Source organism: Phyllostomus discolor, chromosome 2 (assembly GCF_004126475.2).
Source record: "Phyllostomus discolor isolate MPI-MPIP mPhyDis1 chromosome 2, mPhyDis1.pri.v3, whole genome shotgun sequence".
Taxonomy (NCBI): domain Eukaryota; kingdom Metazoa; phylum Chordata; class Mammalia; order Chiroptera; family Phyllostomidae; genus Phyllostomus; species Phyllostomus discolor.
This window is the reverse complement of record NC_040904.2, coordinates 23,683,132-23,702,142: the sequence shown is the minus strand read 5'-3', so window position 1 is coordinate 23,702,142 and position 19,011 is coordinate 23,683,132. Positions and strand designations below refer to the sequence as shown.

The following is a 19,011-nucleotide window of genomic DNA, read 5'->3' as shown; positions in this document are numbered from 1 at the left end:
AACATTCACTCATACGTAAGGCCATAAAACAGCAAAAAATCCTTCTGTAGAAGTGTTTATATCAGCTCATTGAAGTGTCTCTAAGAAGACTAAACTGTTGGTTAGATTTGCTAGCATTACAAACTCATTATTTAACTTTATTCCAATTTCAGTGACTTAGAATCATGTGACAATTTAAATGTTTAGGAATCCTTTCCAAACAGAAAACCTTATCTTATAAATCTAAACATTCAACTTAATATTTAGATTTAAGTTGAATATTTAAGTTGAATATTTAGATTTAAATCTAAATCTTAGATTTATAGATTTAGATTAGATTTATAAGATATAAGAACATCTCATAAATCTAATATTAGATTATAAGATTTAGATTAGATTTCTAAGATACAAGATAAGAAAACCTTACCTTATAAATCTAAATATTCAACTTACTATTTAGATTTAAATCGAAATCTTAGATTTATAGATTTAGATTAGATTTATAAGATATAAGAAAATCTCATAGATCTAATGTTAGATTTATAAGATTTAGATTAGATTTATAAGATATAAAATAAGAAAACCTTACCTTACAAATCTAACTATTCAACTTAAAACAAATGTTAGGCATCAAAAACTACCAAAGTTCACTTGATTTTTGACAGACAAATCTTCCTAATGATAAGATTAAGATATCTGGGGAAAAATAAAACTTAACCTATTTCAACTTCAAGTTACTGAATTAATTGGTTTCTAAGAGAAATTATTTCTCTTAGAAATTATTCAGAGAGTAAAGATATGTCTCAAAGAATGCTCAAACTATCATTAATAATTATACTTAGTAATTATTAATAAATAAACTCAAATGTATTCAAGTATAAATTATACCTGATACAGAGAGATTCTAGAAAAGCACTGAAAGTCTATTTATTTTCTGTACTTCTCTCTCAAACTAAATAAATAACAGAAAAGAATAACACACTCTAACCTTTCTGTTTTGGAGTCATTGTCAATTTTGTACTGTTCAAAATCTTGGCTAAGAGCATGCAGCTTTTCTTGAAGTCTCTTTTCACGTTCTATACTTCCTTGATAAAATTTCATCTCTTTCTCCATCGCTTTCACTTTTTCTTCCATAGCTTTAAACTCATGGAGAATTAGATAGCTGACTCCACAGTACTTACAAACTTTTTCTTCAGGGGACATCTAGAAAATAGAATATACATTTACTGAGACAATATTTTTTTTTTAATTCCGAAAAATGAAGTTCAACTGAAGATGTTAATTTCAAGATGTTATTGCAACTATGCTGGTCAAATGAAGTAAATGTATACCGTACTATGTCATGGAGTAACAATTATGACACTGCTTACATCTGCATAAAATTGTTTAAATTGGCACAATCTTGACTCTGACACAAAATCTTGGAATTAGAAAAGGAATTTTCAGAGTAATTATTTCTACATGGTATCTCTATGAAAGATTTACTCTTGAAATACTTTCCATAAAATCAAACTAAAAATGATGAAAACATCTTCACAGTTTTTGTTTTAAGATGAGTTTTCCACGAAGCGGGAATAAAGCACTGGCCCTGCACTCAGCTGCACTGCGATCCTGCAGACACCTCAAGGCATTTTCAGATCTTAGTTTCCTCATTTATAAAATCAGGACATTGAGCCAAATGAACTCTGATTTCTGTTGAGTTTTAACATTCTATGATTTTTACAGAATTTTTAACATTCTATCATAAAACTACAAATAGCAGAAACCCTTTGAACCTAATCTCTTCTTCCTGAATTAGTCCTTTTCCCCTCAGGTAGTTATGGTTATACTCATTTTATAGATAAGGAAAAGGAATCTATTGAAGTTAAATAACCAGCTGGTAGGTAGAGAAGTTAGGATTAAACCCAGGTCTATTTAAAACCAACACCCATGCCTGTAACCATTTGTATCATATTTATCTACAATGTGTATGTCAGCTAAATTCTCTTACTTTCTTCAGAAATAATGTTCACCTATCTCTGGACAACACTGCGGCAGTAAAAAACAGAATTTTAGCAAAGTCGAGAGAGATAATTATTTTTTCTGGGTCAAGTATACAAATATTTCTCAAGTAGCCTCTACTTGTCTTACTGTTCACAAAGGAAAAAAGGCAACCTCATTAAACATTTGCTCCAGGGCACTGAAAGGAAAACAACACGTGGTTTATTAGAGAAGCACTTACTCTTAATTTAACCTCCCTTAAGCCTGCAGAAAGGGCTCCTGTAACTAAGAGTGCGACCACCACACTGCCTGTCAATGCTATTGCACGAGGGTGGTTAAAATCAACTAAGAATAAATTTTGATACAGTAAAGCTTTGCACATTTAAACTTCAATAATAAAAATTTCACATGTTAGAATGGCTATTGTCAACAAGACAAGTAATAATAAGTGTTGGAGAGGTTGTTCAGCAAAAGGAACCCTCATTCGCTGCTGGTGGGGAAGCAAAGAGGTAGAACCACTATGGAGAACAGTATGAAAACTTCTCAAAAAATTAAAAATATAGTTAACCTATGACCCAGAAACCCCTCTTTTGGGTACGTACCAGAAAAATTTGGAAACACTTCATTTGAAACAATTTTGTCAGACTGTATTGTAACAGCTGCCATATCAGCATGCACTAAAAAAAAATCAATATTGGTGAATTTTTGAATGGCCATTTTAATATTTTAGATGGATGAAAATATACATTTATGGCATATTATGCCTTGTTATTTCGAGAAAGGTAAAAACACAAGTGAAATGCAAGAAAAGACCTGTGCAGTGTACAGAGAAGGTGCTGTGACTGATCATGTCAAAAGTGGTTCACAGAGTTTTGTGCTGGACAATGCTCCATGGTCAGGCAGACCAGTTGAAGTTGACAGTGATCAAACTGAGATGTTAACTGAGAACAATTAACACTATACCACACGGGACACAGCCAACATCCTCAAAACATCCAAATCAATAAAGTTATTGGTGAAAATGAAAAATGTGTCTTTTATTTTACAGAAAAAACTAAACAGGCTTTTTGGCCAAGCCCCTATTATACAATGGAATACTACTCAGCTAATAGAACCAGAGGCATGGAAAGATGGAACAAACCCACAGCGACCAGAGGGGAGTAGGGAGGGGGAGAATGGTGGAAAGAAGGGGAAGGGCCTAGTCAAAGAACATGTATGAATGACCCATGGACATGGGCAGTGGGATTGGTATGGACTGTGGGAGTCGGGTGTGGGCTGGGCAGAGTGGGGCAAAGGGGAAAAAATTGGAACATTGTAATAGAATAACAATTAAAAAAAGAAAAGATGAAATACTGCCATTTGCAGGAACATACACGGATCTTCAGAATATCATGCTAAGCAAAGTCAGAAAAAGTTAAAAACCATAGGATTTCACTCTATGTGGGATATAAAATTGAAAGCAACAAATGGACAACAAGAAAAACAAATAAACAAAAACTCCTAGACACAGACAACAGTATGGTAGTTACCAGAGGGAAGGGAGCTCAGGGAGTAAAAACGGTTAAGGGGGGTCAGATACAGGGTCTGGTAAAAATAAGGCCTGCTTCAGTGTGGTTGGTGGAGTACTAGTAGGGGTGTAATGATTTATAGTTTTAATTTGAACATTTCACCTAAATTGTCATACGGTATGCTTGAATGTGACATTGTTATGTTATGGAATTGCATGGTTATGATTCTGTAATAAGACTTTGTAATAAAAAGCAGGGGCATTATTTATGCCAGACCCCTGCATATGGTGATGAAGATGATTTGGCTTTGGCTGGTGGGCAAACAATGCAATACCAGATGATGTACCATAGAATTTTACACTTGAAACTCACATAACCTTATTAACCAATGTCACCCCAATAAATTTAACTTTAAAAAATTTCAAATGCAGAACCAAAATACAATACTGTGGGAAACTAATGACTACATCAATCATCTAACTGCCACTGATACCAAAACTATAGATTTATGAAACAAGAATTTTGAAAAAAAATCATAAAGGTAACCTGGCTCAAGCTCTGGATAGGTTCATTAAGTCTACTCCAACCTAGATAAGTTGTTATCCAGACTCCATTTGAACACCCCAAATGATGGAAAACTACTTTGTAAAACAATCTGTGGCATCTTCTGATGCCTGGTTTTGTAAGGGAATTTTTTCCCCACACTGACCCCAAATCTGCCTGCCTGGAACACCCACTGATCCTAGACCTCCTAGTAACCATATCTTCTCATCTCCAGGTCAACACTTTCAACTCCTTCTGCTGTTTCTGATATGACATGGTTTTGAATTTCTTCCTCATCCTAAATAATTTTCTCTCAACTTGTTTCTAGGTTCTACATGTATTTCAAAGTATGGTTGGTGCCCAGAATTGAATACCTCAGTGTGTCTGGTCTTACTAAAACAGAATAAGAGACTACTCAAACTTCCCTCATTCTAATATCTCATTAGTATTTACTATCATTAGTACTATCTTCTAATACAAACAGATTATAGTAATCTCATATTTTTAGAAATTATGTTGCTATTACATATTATGCCTTTTATGTTAAATAAATCCATTTAAAAATAGGTGCAAAACCCTGTCTTATTATACTGAATATACTAATCCATTCCTTTCCACCTTTTTTTAATTTAATCTTTATTGTATTTTTTCCATTACCATTTAGTCCTCTTATAACCCCCTCCCTCCAGTAATCACACTGTTGTCCATGTCCTTGAGTCCTTTTTCCTTTTTCCTTTTTGCTCATTCCCTCCACGCCCTAACTTCCCCCTCCCTTAGTTGTCATCTTGCTCTCCATCTATGAGTCTGTCCTCATTTTCCTTTAGTTCAATTTGTTTATTAGATTCCACATATGAATGAAATCATATGGTATTTGTCTTTCTCTGACTGGCTTATTTCACCTAGCATAATGTTCTTCAGGTCCATCCATCCGCAAAGGGTAAAATTTTCTTCTTTTCTATGGCCAAGTAGTATTCCATTGTGTAAATGTCCCGTAGTTGTTTTATCCACTCAACTACCAATGGACACTTGGGCTGCTTCCATATCTTGCAATTGTAAATAATGCTTCAATGAACATAGGGGTGCTTATGTTCTTTCAGATTAGTGTTTTGGGTTCCTTTGGATAAATTCCCAGAAGTGGGATCACTGAGTCAAAGCACAGATCCATTTTTAAAGTTATCTCCATACCGCTTTCCACAGTGCTGCACCAGTGTGCATTCCCAACAACAGTGCAAAAGCATTTCTCTTTCTCCACATCCTCGCCAGCAGTTGTTTGTTGATTTATTGATGGTGGCCATTCTGACTTTATAAGATGATATGTCATTGTGGTTTTAATTTACATTACTCTGATGATTAGTGATACTGAGCATCTTTTCATATGTCTACTGGCCATCTGTATGTCCTCTTTGGAGAAGTGTCTATTTGGGTCCTTTGCCCGTTTTTCACTTGTGTTTGTTTTTGGTGGTGAGTTTTGCAAGTTTTTTATAAATTTTGGATATTAACCCCTTGTCAGATGTATCAGTGAATATACTCTCCCATTCCATGGGTTGTCTTTTTATTTTGTTGGTGGTTTCCTTTGCTGTTTAAAAACTTTGATGTTGTCCCATTCATTTATTTTTTTCCTTTGTTTTCCTTGCACAGGGAGATAAAATATTGCTATGAGCAATGTCTGACACTTTGCTGGCTATGTTTCTTTCTACAGTTTTTATTTTAGGTCTAACATTTAAGTCTTTGATCCATTTTGAATTTATTTTTGTGTGTAGTATAAGATGGTCTAATCTCAATTTTTTGCAAGTATCTGTCCAACTTCCCCCACACCATTTGTTGAATAAACTATCTTTAGCCCATTTTACATGTTTACTCTCTCTGTGGAATATTAATTGACTATATAGGTATGGGTTTATTTCTGAGCTCTATTCTGTTCCATTGATCTGTTTCTGTTTTTATTCTAGTACCAGGATGTTTTGATTACCATGGCCTTGTAGTGTAGTTTGATATATTGCTTACTCCAACTTTGTTCTTCTTTCTCAGGTTTTTTGTTGCTATGCAGGACCTTTGGTGGTTCCATATAAATTTTTGAAATATTTGCTCTAGTTCTGTGAAATATATCATTGGAATCTTGGAAATGGCGTTGAATCTATAGATTGCTTTGGGTAGTATGAACATTTTAATGATGTTAATTTTTCCTATCCATGAATACAGTATGTGTTTTCACTTATTTGTATCTTTTTCTATTTCTTTTCTCAGTGTTTTATAATTTTCTCAGTATGGGTCTTTTATATCCTTGGTTAAGTTTATTCCTAGATATTTTATTCCTTTTGAGCCAATTGTGAATGGGATTCTTTACTTAATTTCCCTTTCTCTTAGTTCATTATTGGCATATAAAAATGCAACCGACTTCTGAGTATTAATTTTGTATCCTGCTAGTTTGCTGAATTTGTTTATCAGTTCTAATAGTATCTTGGTGGAATGTTTGGGGTTTTCTATATATCACATCATCTGCAAATAATGACAGTTTTACTTTCTCCTTTCCAATTTAAGTGTCTTTTATTTTTTTCTTCTTGTCTGATTGTTGTGGCTGGGACTAAAAATTTGGAATGCTTCACAAATCTGCATGTCATCCTTGTACGGGGCCATGCTAATCTACTCTGTGTCATCTCAATTTTAGTAAATGTGCTGCCAAAGTAGGCACCTTTCACCTTTTGTACAGATCTACCTTTCATAGTCTTTCATAGTCATACTCCCGTACAGGGCAGAGTGACTAAAACCCCCTCCACCCATCCTACCTATGGCTGACTGGTGGAAAAGGACTAGACATGGCACCCAAGAGAATCAAGCCCTAATCTGGGAATGATCCAACTAGGCATGTAAATGTTGAAGGCCCAGGCATTTAGGAAACCTTTAGGGCTAACTACCCAATGATCTTTATAACCTGTATACATACATATTAACTTCAGGAGTATTATGAACAAAATTTGTCAAATGCCTTCATAAAGTCCATGTATTGTATGCATACTACAGTTCCCAGATCTAGTCACTCTAGAATTCATGGGTAAAGAATGTTGAATATGACAAAGTTGGGGACAGAATTCCACACAGCACGTTACATCTCCTTGGTTGATGCTGATCCTTTACTCAGCACACTTCAGGTATAATTCTTCAACTTGGTATTAAACTACCCAATTATCTTTGTAACCAGCCTATATTTATTCATATTGTCTTCAGGAATAATATGACAAAATTTGTCAAATGCCTTCATGAAGTCCACATATTCAATGCCTACTATCATTTCTGGATCTAGTAACTCTACACAAAATGGAATAGCAAGGGAGACCTTCCTGCTGGTTCTCCTAATCAACACAAAATTGGCCCAATTTTATTGGCTCTCTTAATATATCCTCACAAATCACCCTTTATAATGCATTTTGAAATCTTGCCTGGGATTGAAATTGAGCTTATGGTCATTTTTATACATGGCATGGCATTTGTATGTGTCCTGCAGTCCCATTCAAAGGTAGTGTCAGTCCCCAGGAATATCATTCATCCATGTCAAGAGACCTAAACTAATTCAGAGCAGATGGGTATTTTCTTACCATCCCTTTACCCATCATTAGTTTTGGTTCCTTCTCATCAATTTGAAAATTATATCGCTTACTCCAAGGCACTTTCATCCTTAACCTTTTGCCTATTAATCATAGTTTTTGCCCCATTCCTGGCAAAGCACACTATCTTTAGTCTAAAGAAAACTCTTGCTGGGTGAGTTTTCTTTGTAGCCTGATGTACAAAACAGAAATAGCATAAACTTCACAGTTGTGAAAGCTATTAGAATGTTATTCCACCCTAGCAATTATGGGGGAGGGAACTAAAATAAATAAGTGAAGTAAAACATTTTATAGAATAGGTCTTCTGGGAGTTCAGCAAAGAAAGCCAAAATATGGTACCATTATGATGTAGGAAACAAGACAATCAAATTATAAAATAATAAGTCCATATAAGTAGTCCGCAGACCTCAGCTAGTACAACCTGAATCACTGGGTAATTCACAATACATACGTATATTGAACAAACATTTTCAATGCTATTAGATCGTAAATAACTTTGTGTAACTAAAATTGCAACAGAAAAACATAATAACACTTTTAAATTCTTAGTGTCTATACAGGCTAATTACTTAGGACATTTCTGTGAAACTTGCAAAGATATGAAATACTGTAATTATGTTCCCAGATGAGGTAACTAAAAGTTATCTGGGTTTTTTGTGAAATATAATTTATGCTTCATCCTTAAAACTTGGTGTTATATCATCTCCTTGTTTTCTAAGTAAAATAATGACATGCTGTCATTCTTGACAAAATGACTATTATTAGCAGGATGTCTTTGATTTCTGGAAGATGTACTTTGGAGGAGGCATTAACAAATGCAGTATATTAAACAAATGCAGAACCATTTAAAAGTAAATTATAAAATAAACTTACCAACTGCAGCATTTATACTTCTTATAGTTATTTAATATAAAAATGATGTAAATTTTTTAAAAAATTTAAATTAAGCTTTGAGTCTTTTCAAAGTTCCTGTCTATCCTTCAAACAGAAAAAGTAGCCCTTTCTATTAGCAACCCCCTGCTGCCCAACTGAGGCATTCTCTGCTCCAAAAATTATTCCTCCTTTCTTCCCCCACCTGCCCCATACTTATTATGCTTGGTTATGGAGAAAAGAAACAGATATGCTCTTCCACAAAAGTAAGAGTAACGGCTATATAAACTATTAACCTTTCCAAGAGGATCTGCATTAAAAAGATGACTTTACTCAAAAACAATGAGTGTCTAGTTAGATAAAGGCCTGTCATGAGCAGGGGTCCGCATCAGATGGTGCCTGAACAGTGGGGTCCGCCTCATTGTGGTTGGGGGAAAGACATTCGCACGGACTAGCGAGTTCTGTGGAGGAAAAGGGGCAGCATGGCTTCTCTGTCAAGGGGAGCAAAAGCCGAGGCCTACGCCATGACAGGCCTTTACTGAGTTTCTCCGCACATACATGATGGTCCTCATTTACTATGCACAGGTTGGCTTTGTCCAAGCCAACCTGTGGTTAAAAGGTAAGTGGTTACCTTTTAGAGAAAACAAAGGAGCCGATGCAGCTAATCACATCACAAAAGAAGTATATTTGCAAATGAAAAGGGAAAAGTAGTTGAACCTGTTACACTCCATACTGGGGAGTTTTAGCATGAATTTTAGGAAGTTACAGTAAGCACTTGCTGTCTCAATTCAGGGTGAGGGAGTTTTAGCAAAAGCAAGTCTCAAAGTGGCCTAGGCACATTGTAGGCCTGATTCCCCACAGGAGAACCTATCTGTGGGCGTGGGTCCTGTGCATCTCCAAGTGGGAGCTGGGCCCACACCACACAGAATGGTCTCTTACAATTAGTCATTAGGAAAATGCAAATTAAAACCACAATGAGATAATGAGATATAACTGCACACCTATCAGAAAAGCTAAAAAAGAAGAGCTAATGACAACATCAAATGCTGGTTAAGCTGCAGAGAAACTGGATCACTCACACACTGCTGGTGAAAATGTAAACGGGACAGCCTCTGCAAAAGTCTGGCAGTCTCTTAAAGAACCAAACATGCAACTACCGTACAGCCTAGCAATTGTACTCTTGGGCATTTATCCCAGGAAAATGAAAACACATGTTCTCATAAAAACTTATATGTGAATATTTATAGTAGTTTTATAAGTAATAGCCAAAAAACTGGAAAAGAGCCAGCTGTTCTTCAACAGGTTAAACAAACCATAGTACATTCATACCGTTTAATACTACTCAGCAATAAAAAGAAATAAACTATTGATACATGCAACAACCTGAATAAAGCCCTAGAGAATTACACTGAGTGATAAAACTAATCCCAAAAGGTTACCTATTGCATGATTTCATTTATACATTCTTGAAATGACAAAATTATTGGAGATCAGATCAGTGGTTGCCAGGGGCCATGGATTAGGGGCTGGGGAGTGGTGGAGGTGTATGAAGGGAGATGCTGAGGTGAGTGTGGCTGTAAAAGGTCTATAGGAGGGATCCTCATTGCAACAGAACTGTTTTATGTCTTGACTGTATCAATGTCCATATCCTGGCTGTGATATTGTAGTATAGTTTTGTCCAATGTTACCATTGGGAGCAGTTGGGGTAACAGCATATGAATCTATAATCTCAAAATAAGAAGTTTAATAAGAAAATAATTTTCAAAAAATAAATCAATCTGGAACTAAAATACCAAAGATTAATCTATAAACAAATTTTATTGAGCAACTTCAAGAAATGTTGGCTCCATGCATAAATTACATATGGCATACCTATGTTTATCTGCGTATGCTTCCAAAGTATACTTCCTCTAATACCTACTTTCCCTCTGGGAAACCCCACCTTAGTGAACTCTGTGACCTTCTATGGCCAGCCAGAAAAAGTATTTTGGACTAAAAATTCACAGATGCAGTTTTTTTCAAGATTCATAGTAACATTTTTTAAAAAAACTGTTTTTCCTAACTAACTATCTTAGATCGCAATATTAAGTGATTAGTCTCTCCAAGAATTGCACAGTTTACTACTTCCTCTGTCACTAGGTTTTAAAACTGCCATTGCTTAAAAACACAACCCCCTCGTCCCCCCCACCACACACACACATACACACACCATTACTTTTCTAGGATAATCATATTAACATTTCTATAACCCTTTTCTCATTCTTTTTTTCCCTACTTTAACTCAACACAAAATCTGACTTTAGCCACAGTGGCCCAAAATGACCTGGAAAATTAAGTTTATTTTTTCTGGCAATGACAATCTGTGCTTGGAAATATAAAACTGTTATTCTGAATAAATTTCAAATTTTCAAAGTACTAAAATTACTGTACTGAAACAGGACAAAATGAGCTGTTACTGCTAGAGAAAGGGGTTGTTACCCCAGAAAGAACAGCGTGCTCTCCAGTCCTTGCACCACCACTTGTGTTTCATAAAATAAACAACTCTGATCTCTTTATTTTACTTCATGTCCTCTGGTAATAAATATCTTTCCCGAAGCTAAAATTCTATTACAAGTGCTCATTTTGTCAACATTTAAAAAAGAGATCGGCTTTACTTTTGCAAAATAGCTGATTTCTTTCACTAATTTGTTGCAGTTGTTCTGATGTCTGTATACGTCCCCAAGCAGGAACAACAAAAGAAAAGTTGTTCATTGCTTTTTTTCTAAAAAGAGGGAGTCCATATATCTCTAAAATGGGTTGACATTCCAGAGGGGAAGAAATAAAGAATTATTACTTTGCTGATCTGTGTTTTACTTTTAAATTGTGGCAATAAAATTCTAAACACAGAACTGCACTATCATTACAAGTATATTCTGCTTTCAGAATGCTGGATGAAAATCCTAGCAAAGCTGCTGGTTATCAGAGGTGAGAGACAGGCATGAGTCAGCTCAATCTGGAGAGAGAACAAATTTTAAAATACGTTCTAAGTATGCATGGAAGTAAATTGTAGAGTCTAATAGCAGACAAAGAGATGAGTGTGGCTTTGTTATCCGGCCCATGGACCTGTTTTACATTTTGTGCCACTTTGGGAGATGGGAATCTGAGATGTATTTTATGCTCAGTCAGAAACTGTGATAAAAACCAGAAAGACCTAAGAATGGAAGTAAAAAAATTATCCTTTTCTTGCTTCCCTAACAGTCCCTTAAAAGATAAGCCCAAGGGGTAGCAGATTTAACAATTTTAACCTACCAGCCAGGGAATGGATTCATTCTCTAATTATTGCTTAGTATCATCAGCATTTTTCCCCATACTTTCTCATTTGGTGGCCATCCCCCCACCACCTCTACTTTTTCTTGCAACTTTTCTACTATTACCTATTTTGTTATTAATAACAGAGTGTAGTACAGTCATTTTCATGTTTTTATCAAGTACCTTTCATGTAAGTTATCAACCATCCCATTTCCATATCACATAGCAAAAGTATGGATAGAAATAAGGAGGAAGGGCTCCCCTCACCTTCTTCTCTCATTTCTACACAATTTTCCTTGCCTACACAGAGGGGGAAAAAAGGAAGGGAGGGAGGGGAGGGGATGGGAGGGGAGGGGAGGGGAGGGGATGGGAGGGGAGGGGAGACTGACAAGGACTTCTCTAGAAAGAAGAAACAGCATAAAAACTAACACAAACCAGTTAACAGAAGAACAGGGGTGGGGTGGAGAGAGACACTGATCCACCCACCTCATGTCCTTTTTTCCCCAATAAAGAAATAGAGAGAATTTCCAAGCCATTATAAAATATTTTTCATTTTAATAATAAGGTATTATTAAATAATTCTAATCTGAAGTATTCCTATTACCATTATAACCTCCGTACAGGGTGGGGCAAAAGTAGGTTTATGGTTCTGAGTATGAAAAACAGTTTATTCTTGCATTATTTATTAATTATTGTATTACTTCCCATACAAACTGTAAACCTACTTTTACCCGTCCTGCATCTGTCTGACATGATTCTGTATAGAATGATGTTTGCAAGCTGATTAGGTAGATATACTGCCTGATCACTAAGCAATTTAACAAATACATTATGGACAAACCAGATGAATCAAACATAGGTAAAAAGTTATGGAAAACAAATAACTGCCTTATTTTTAGACTGCACTTTAATAGGCTGTGGGGTGCATGTACACATTTAGGTTGCTTTATAATCAAGTACCCAGAGCAATATCTGGCACATAATAATAGGCTCTGGATAAATATTTGTTGTGAAAATGGATCGAACCGAGGGCTGAAAAAGCGCAAAGCTGTACTTTATATTCTAAACATTCAGCGGGACAAAGGGCGCCATCAGAACACTTGCCCAGGGCCTCAGGCAGCAGCAGCACTCCTCCTGGAGCCACCCCTTCCTACAATGTATGGACAGCTGCTTCCCATTCCCGCTTTGAGAACGTAACTGTAGATTTACAAAATGTTTGGTTTTCGCATTTTTAAATAATTTGCTTATAAAGTACCTTAAACATGAGGAAAAAAACCCTACAACTCTCATAAAACCTTGTCCAAATAAATACATACTTTTTCATACAGTCAAAACATTTACATTGTTAAACATTCTCTAAGTTGGCCAGCATTTTCTCATCAGTAAGCTTCTATTCCCTTGACCTAGCATGCCCTATTGCCAGGAGTCTATAGAAACACTCGGCCTCTAAGGGCCAGTCCTAGTTCTACCTCCTGCATAAGGCTCCTCCCTTGACCGTCCCCAAACCTGGGGATTCCTCTCCCTACCTTCTCCTTTCCCAGAAAAGATACAATCTTGTATGACATTTAACTTAGACACTGTCTTTTGGAATTATTTCTTTCGTGTGATGATATATCCTCTTCCTGACAAACGATTGGAATCTGAAGTATGGGTATTGTTTCTTGCAGATGGTTTGGTTTGGTTTCTTTTGATCTCTACCACACAGGGTAGTAATGGAAGGAATTCAGTGGAGGGAAAAAGGAAAGACATTCCATGTCTACAAATTGATAAAAGCAGCGTTTCCCAGGTAAGCACTGCATACAGGGCTGAGCTCTCTCTGGGCTTCCTATCGCTTACACCTAACTGAACAGGTGAAGCTAATTAAATGCTGTGCCTGAAAAGGTCTTTTCTAGTAATTGGCTTTCCCTTCCAGTTCCTGTTAGATCGCAGTTTACATAAATCTGAAGAACATGCAGTAACAGTAAGTATCAAGTTAAATCAATGGCATGGTTAATGCTAACAGGAAGCCCAAAGTAACATGAACAAAGGATAAAAGCATATCTGAGAGCTGACTTTAATTTCTTTAATTAAAAAGGAACAGACTGGTGGGTAAGAGTTGACTGAAAAATCTGAATGATTAATGATAGCTAAGGTCTGAAGTTTTAATTCTCAATTTGTTGATCAGTTTCAAAGAAATATTTTTTTAAAATTATACTGTTAACAATGTATGCATTGCCAAACTCAATATGGGGAAAATGTGTTTGCCTGAGGACAGATATGAACTAACAGGGAGGAGATTAGCATGGAACTGTGAAGAATTGTTAAGCAGGTTAAATGAGTTTATATATATATAAGGGCTTTTAAAAGTGTCTGGTGCAAGAATTAAGGTGAAACTGAAATAGACCCTGAGAGAGAGAGAGAGAGAAATTGATTTAAAAATATAGCATCATGAAAAGCCACAAACTAATTTTAATTTCATTGGTGGTTTACTATTGCTTGTTTTGCAAATACAAAATAAGGATCACTTAAAATTTTGAACACACCCATTTGTTTCAGTTTCTTTTAAACTTTTTTTCCGTGTAAATCCTCTAGAAAAGTGTCTAAATATAATATTGAGACATTCCTGGGACTGGCCCTCTTTTCCCAAAGGCTCCACAAACACCTGGTCAAATACTGTGCTGCAATCATATCTCCGTCTTCTTTTACAAGTCAAACACTTGGCACTGAATTGAATTCCACAGTTTGGATTATTCCCTTCCCCACTCCATCAATTCATTACAGATGCCCTGACAAAAACAAATACAAAACCTCTGAATTCACTCCCCCAGGTTTTAGAATTACCTGTTAAAATGTTACTAATGCTATGCTGAAAAAACATGATATAATATCATACCTTTTGGATTTCTTCAGGTAATGCATGCATGGGAATGTGACGATCCATAATTTCCCAAAATATACTGAAGAAACTCTGAAGCAAAACAATCTAAAAATATTGATGGCAATAATCAGAATTGAAATAATGTGAAAAATTTTCAAATTAAAAGATATAAATTCTTGGGAGTATTTTTAGAAGAGCAGTGGTAACTGTTTCAACAGATGTTTATTTCATCAACTCAGTGTTAAATGTACAAGTGGGGTTTTCTCAGTTATTAAGCCAATAAAACAGAAAAGAACTATAGAGACTACTGATAATAGTTGCAAATAATTTTCTTTCTTTAGAAATTAAAAGTCCACTTGTAATTTCAGTGGTGGTTTACTACTAATTATTTGCTTTGCAAATACAGAATAAGGATCACAAAATTTTAAACAGAATGATTTATTTCAGTTTTTTTTTGAAAAGCTACTAGAAAAATGCATAAATATGGCATTTTGGTTCAGCAGACAAGAAAAGCAATTGTGACATGAATGCTGGTTTAAATGATGGTGTACAGAAGAAATACTCAGTTATCGGATTAAATGCCATATGCAGGCCCCGAACAGAAGAGTCATCAAAGCATGAGAAGCCAATGGCAAATTTTACCTATAAATGAACATTTTTATAATTTTATGCAGATATTTTACTTTTAATAGTTTCATTTTATAATAAAACACTGCAATACAAAACTCTAGCACAACTCAGAATAAATGGAGGAGCACTTTGATTTTGGGTCTCTTTTTTTTTTAATCTTTCCCAAATATGGAGAAAGCACAGGACAGTCCAGACCCTGGCCGCACGGCTCGTGGTTGGTTAGAGAGAATCACTCCAATACACAGGTTGTGGATTTGATCCCCAGTCAGAGCACATACGAGAATTAACCAATGAATGCATAAATAGGTGGAACAACAAATCGATGTTTTTTTCTCTCTCTCTCTTAAATCAATACATAAAATGTTTTTTAAAAAGAATAGACAGTCCAATTTCATCAGGGAGAGATGTTTATAACCCAAGGAGTAGGGGTCAGAAGCGGAGCAGCAGAGCAAGATAATCTAGGCCCAATTCCATAGTACAGGAGAAGACCTAAGGGCCAAAAGTTGTAGACAATGAACAATCCAGGAGTTGAGGACAGAAAAATATCTTGGAGTAGAGTATCAGTGAAGGCTTCCTGAGGCTGTTTGCTTGTGATCAGGGTAGGATTTTGACAGAGAGAGGAGGGACAGAGTACTCTATCAGAGACTGCGACCCCAGCCTCGCCAAGGCAGCAAGGAAACTACAGGTGACAATTCTTGCAGTAGTATTTTTTTAAATTATGCAACCATTGGTAGAAGAGAGAATTCCCTCCCTAACCCATTAGCACAAAACCCCTTGTTTTAATGAGTTGCTGTTTACAGCAAATAATTAACGAGCTGTCTTCTCATATAAGTGTAATGTGTGTGTGTATGTGTTTGGTAACGTTAACTGGAGCTAACTATGGGGGTAAAGTTAACTGACAGTTAACACAGGCCCACATGGCCAAGTACATAATAATCTGATGTTTGGCAGACTGTCACCGTGATGTGGTAAGAGCTCATTATTCACAGAAGGCTCATTATTCTCATTTCTGCCATTTTACAAGGGACTCGCCAACAGTAACATAAGATGGCATCAGCTTAATTAAATTCTACTGGGAGAATTTCTCCTAAATCACCAACTAAATCTCCTTTTAAAATTCCACCCACAAAATTATTAGAGAGCATGGACCTAGTGACAGTATAAACAAGGCACCAGTGGGACCGTTTTTATTTAGAACCTTCATTGTCTGTAAATCTATCCCAACTTTGTGGTCTTACTCTACCAAGGGGGAAGAATTGGCAGTAACTATTGATGAAAAATTAAAAGTAAAATATCTGTCAACCCAGAAAAATCTCCTCATGGCAGAAAGATAGCAATGTTACTATTGAATATGCATTTAACTATACAGCGAGGCACATCACAACCAACCTGCTGATGAGATCCCAAAGACATAAAGAAATCCCACTGTTTTATACAGTCAGGCAGATACAGTTCATTACACACATGTTCTCCAGATACACGGTAGTTTATCCTCAATACAGCTTTCCATACACTCTTTCATAGTTCGTTTGAAATTCACCTGGTAATTGAAGTAGCCATCTATGCTGGCTAATTGCGTTTGTTCTAAGGAATGCAAGTCTCTGTATGACAAAGTAGGTGGTTACTAAGGCGCCCTCCAGACCAAAACTCCCATTGAGATATGGAAACCGGAGCCATCTTCCTTGATATTTACATTTTAAAGAAATGGCTCCCAGGTCCTCAAGAAAAACATTCTGGGTCTTTGCATACATATTAAAGAAATAGTGGGGGAATTCACAAATAAGAGGTTTCTCAAGAAAGGGAGGTGAAAGGTCTCTTTCCCTTTTGGCAACAGGGAAAGTGTTTTATAATTTTAATTTACCGTTACATTACTTTGCGTGTTTTATCAAATGACTCCTCTTATTACACATTACATACGTGAATTTTGACAAGAGGTGTGGTGATAACTGGCAGTGGCTCCGTGTGTATTTCTTAACTTGCTCTCTCTAACAGGGTCACAAGGCAGATGTCAAAAGCACAAAAATGCCCTTGATTGTCCACTTCCCATTCCCTTCCTCACACCAGTGTCACGCTGGGCCATTAACTCACGCTCCGTCTTCAGGCCCTTCCATAAAAGAACTACTCCCCTGGTGTGAATCACCCACAAACGAGCAGGTCAGGGATGGGTGAGGCGGGTGGTATGTCCTAAGACTTTCCTGAAGCGGCGGGATTTCCCAAATAGAAATCAACTACAAGGCCAGCCAAAACTACTGGGAGGGTTTTGAAATCTGTCCCTTTCTAAACCCATTCCCTCGGGACCTGCCGTGGCAGGAAGAAGAGGAGAGTGCCACGGTGAGGCCCAGACGCGCGCATCGTGGGGCAAAAAGGATGCAGGGCCAGCCCGGCTCGCGGGCCGGCCGGCCGCGGATGCAGAAGGGGCGGAGGCGAGGCGCGGGGCCCCAACGCCTCGCCCAGCGCCGCGGCTCTCTTTCCGGCCCTTTCCCGGGCGCCAGCTCGCCTCCGCTCCGGAACTGCGTCCCGGACCCGGTCATCCCGCGGCTCACAGAAGCCATTCGTTGTCTCTCACCTAGACCTGGACTCCGTGGGGAGAGAAACGGCTTTCCCGGTCTCCTGGGAGACCGTGCTGCACGTCCGTCTGACGTCAGGGCGCGATGGCGTCACGGCCCACGCTTGTTGCAGACGCCAGAGCGGCCCCCAGCCTGCCCCGCCTGGGGCCCCACGCGCCCAGCGGAAGCGGGAGAGCTCGTGGCAGGTCGAAAGAAAGGGTTCATCTAACGCAGAGTGCCGTGAGAGGCAGGGTAGGGCGAGGCCGGGGAGTGGGGGTGGGGGGCGGTAGTGTAAGGGGACTCACTACCGAGGAGAAACGCTGCCTGGGTTGGAGGCCTAAGTCCATCTGCCTGTCACCCACGTCCTAGGGTCCACGTGGAGGACGCGGGCGGTTAGTGTAGCCGGGCTAGTCGGGTGGAAAGAGGAGAGATGCCTGTAGAGGTCATGGGTGTCGAGGGGAAGAAGCTCTGGTCTCAGTGGTTGCAGGGAAGGCGAGTTAATTTGGAAGGCGTTGGTAAAGTTTTCATCCAAGAGTAGTCAAGATGAAGGGTTTAGTTCAAAAGGTATCTCGAGACCCCCTAGTCCACAACCTATTATTCATGGAAGACTATACACGTGGCTGGCATTCCTTCCTTCATAAGGCAGGTATTTACTGATAGCCCGCTGTGTGACCAGCACTGCATACCAGGATGGGGTGAAGCCCAGTGACTAATGCAGACAGAGGCAGCCGTTGGTATGATTTGCAGGTGTCTCATTCACAATCCAGATCTCCCCTTTTTGAAGATTATATGAGATCCACAATGCAGCTCTTCCATGAAACAGAATATTTACTGCTCACTAACAGGGAAAGACATCAGTATTGAATAAAATAAGGTTGAATAAATACCAAGAAAATTAATTAAAACATGTAGATTTAGAGAAGTAATCCAAAGATGTAGAACATGCTAGAACAGTAGTCACACTGCATAGCTATTAATTAATGAATGATCGCATGAAGTACTGAACACTTCCAAAAGCGTTGTTCTTCAAAGCACTAAAAGTCTTGAAAATACATGTACCCTGTACACTTTAACCTGACTGATATGTTTGCCCCAATGCCTACCAGTGACTTTCTGTTTATACCCCTTCAAAGAGAGTACCTTTCTTCATCTGGGGAAGAAAAGCATAATTAGAGGACTGAACAAAGGATTAAGAAAGGCAAAGGACAGCC

The 19,011-nt window shown here is 37.6% G+C and overlaps 1 protein-coding gene and 1 non-coding gene across 3 annotated transcripts in view; both read right to left on the bottom strand.

Annotated features, from left to right (window-relative positions):
• The window catches only part of LEKR1 (leucine, glutamate and lysine rich 1), a 152,964-nt gene extending 135,012 nt beyond the window's left edge, over window positions 1-17,952 (bottom strand). The window contains exons 1-3 of one of the 2 annotated variants that reach the window (XM_028504822.2): window positions 17,821-17,952; window positions 14,640-14,729; window positions 968-1,182 (exon numbers count right to left, since the gene is read on the bottom strand). In XM_028504822.2, the coding sequence (XP_028360623.1) occupies window positions 968-1,182; window positions 14,640-14,687 (263 nt within the window). In that variant the 5' untranslated portion in view covers window positions 14,688-14,729; window positions 17,821-17,952. Of the gene's footprint in view, window positions 1-967; window positions 1,183-14,639; window positions 14,730-16,947; window positions 17,447-17,820 lie in introns of those variants that run through there. The other variant, XM_036017601.1, reaches the window with a different exon arrangement.
• Window positions 6,594-6,699, bottom strand: LOC114491167. Its single transcript, XR_003683982.1, has one exon. It is a non-coding gene; the product is annotated as a U6 spliceosomal RNA (small nuclear RNA).
• Window positions 17,953-19,011: the final 1,059 nt, after the last annotated feature.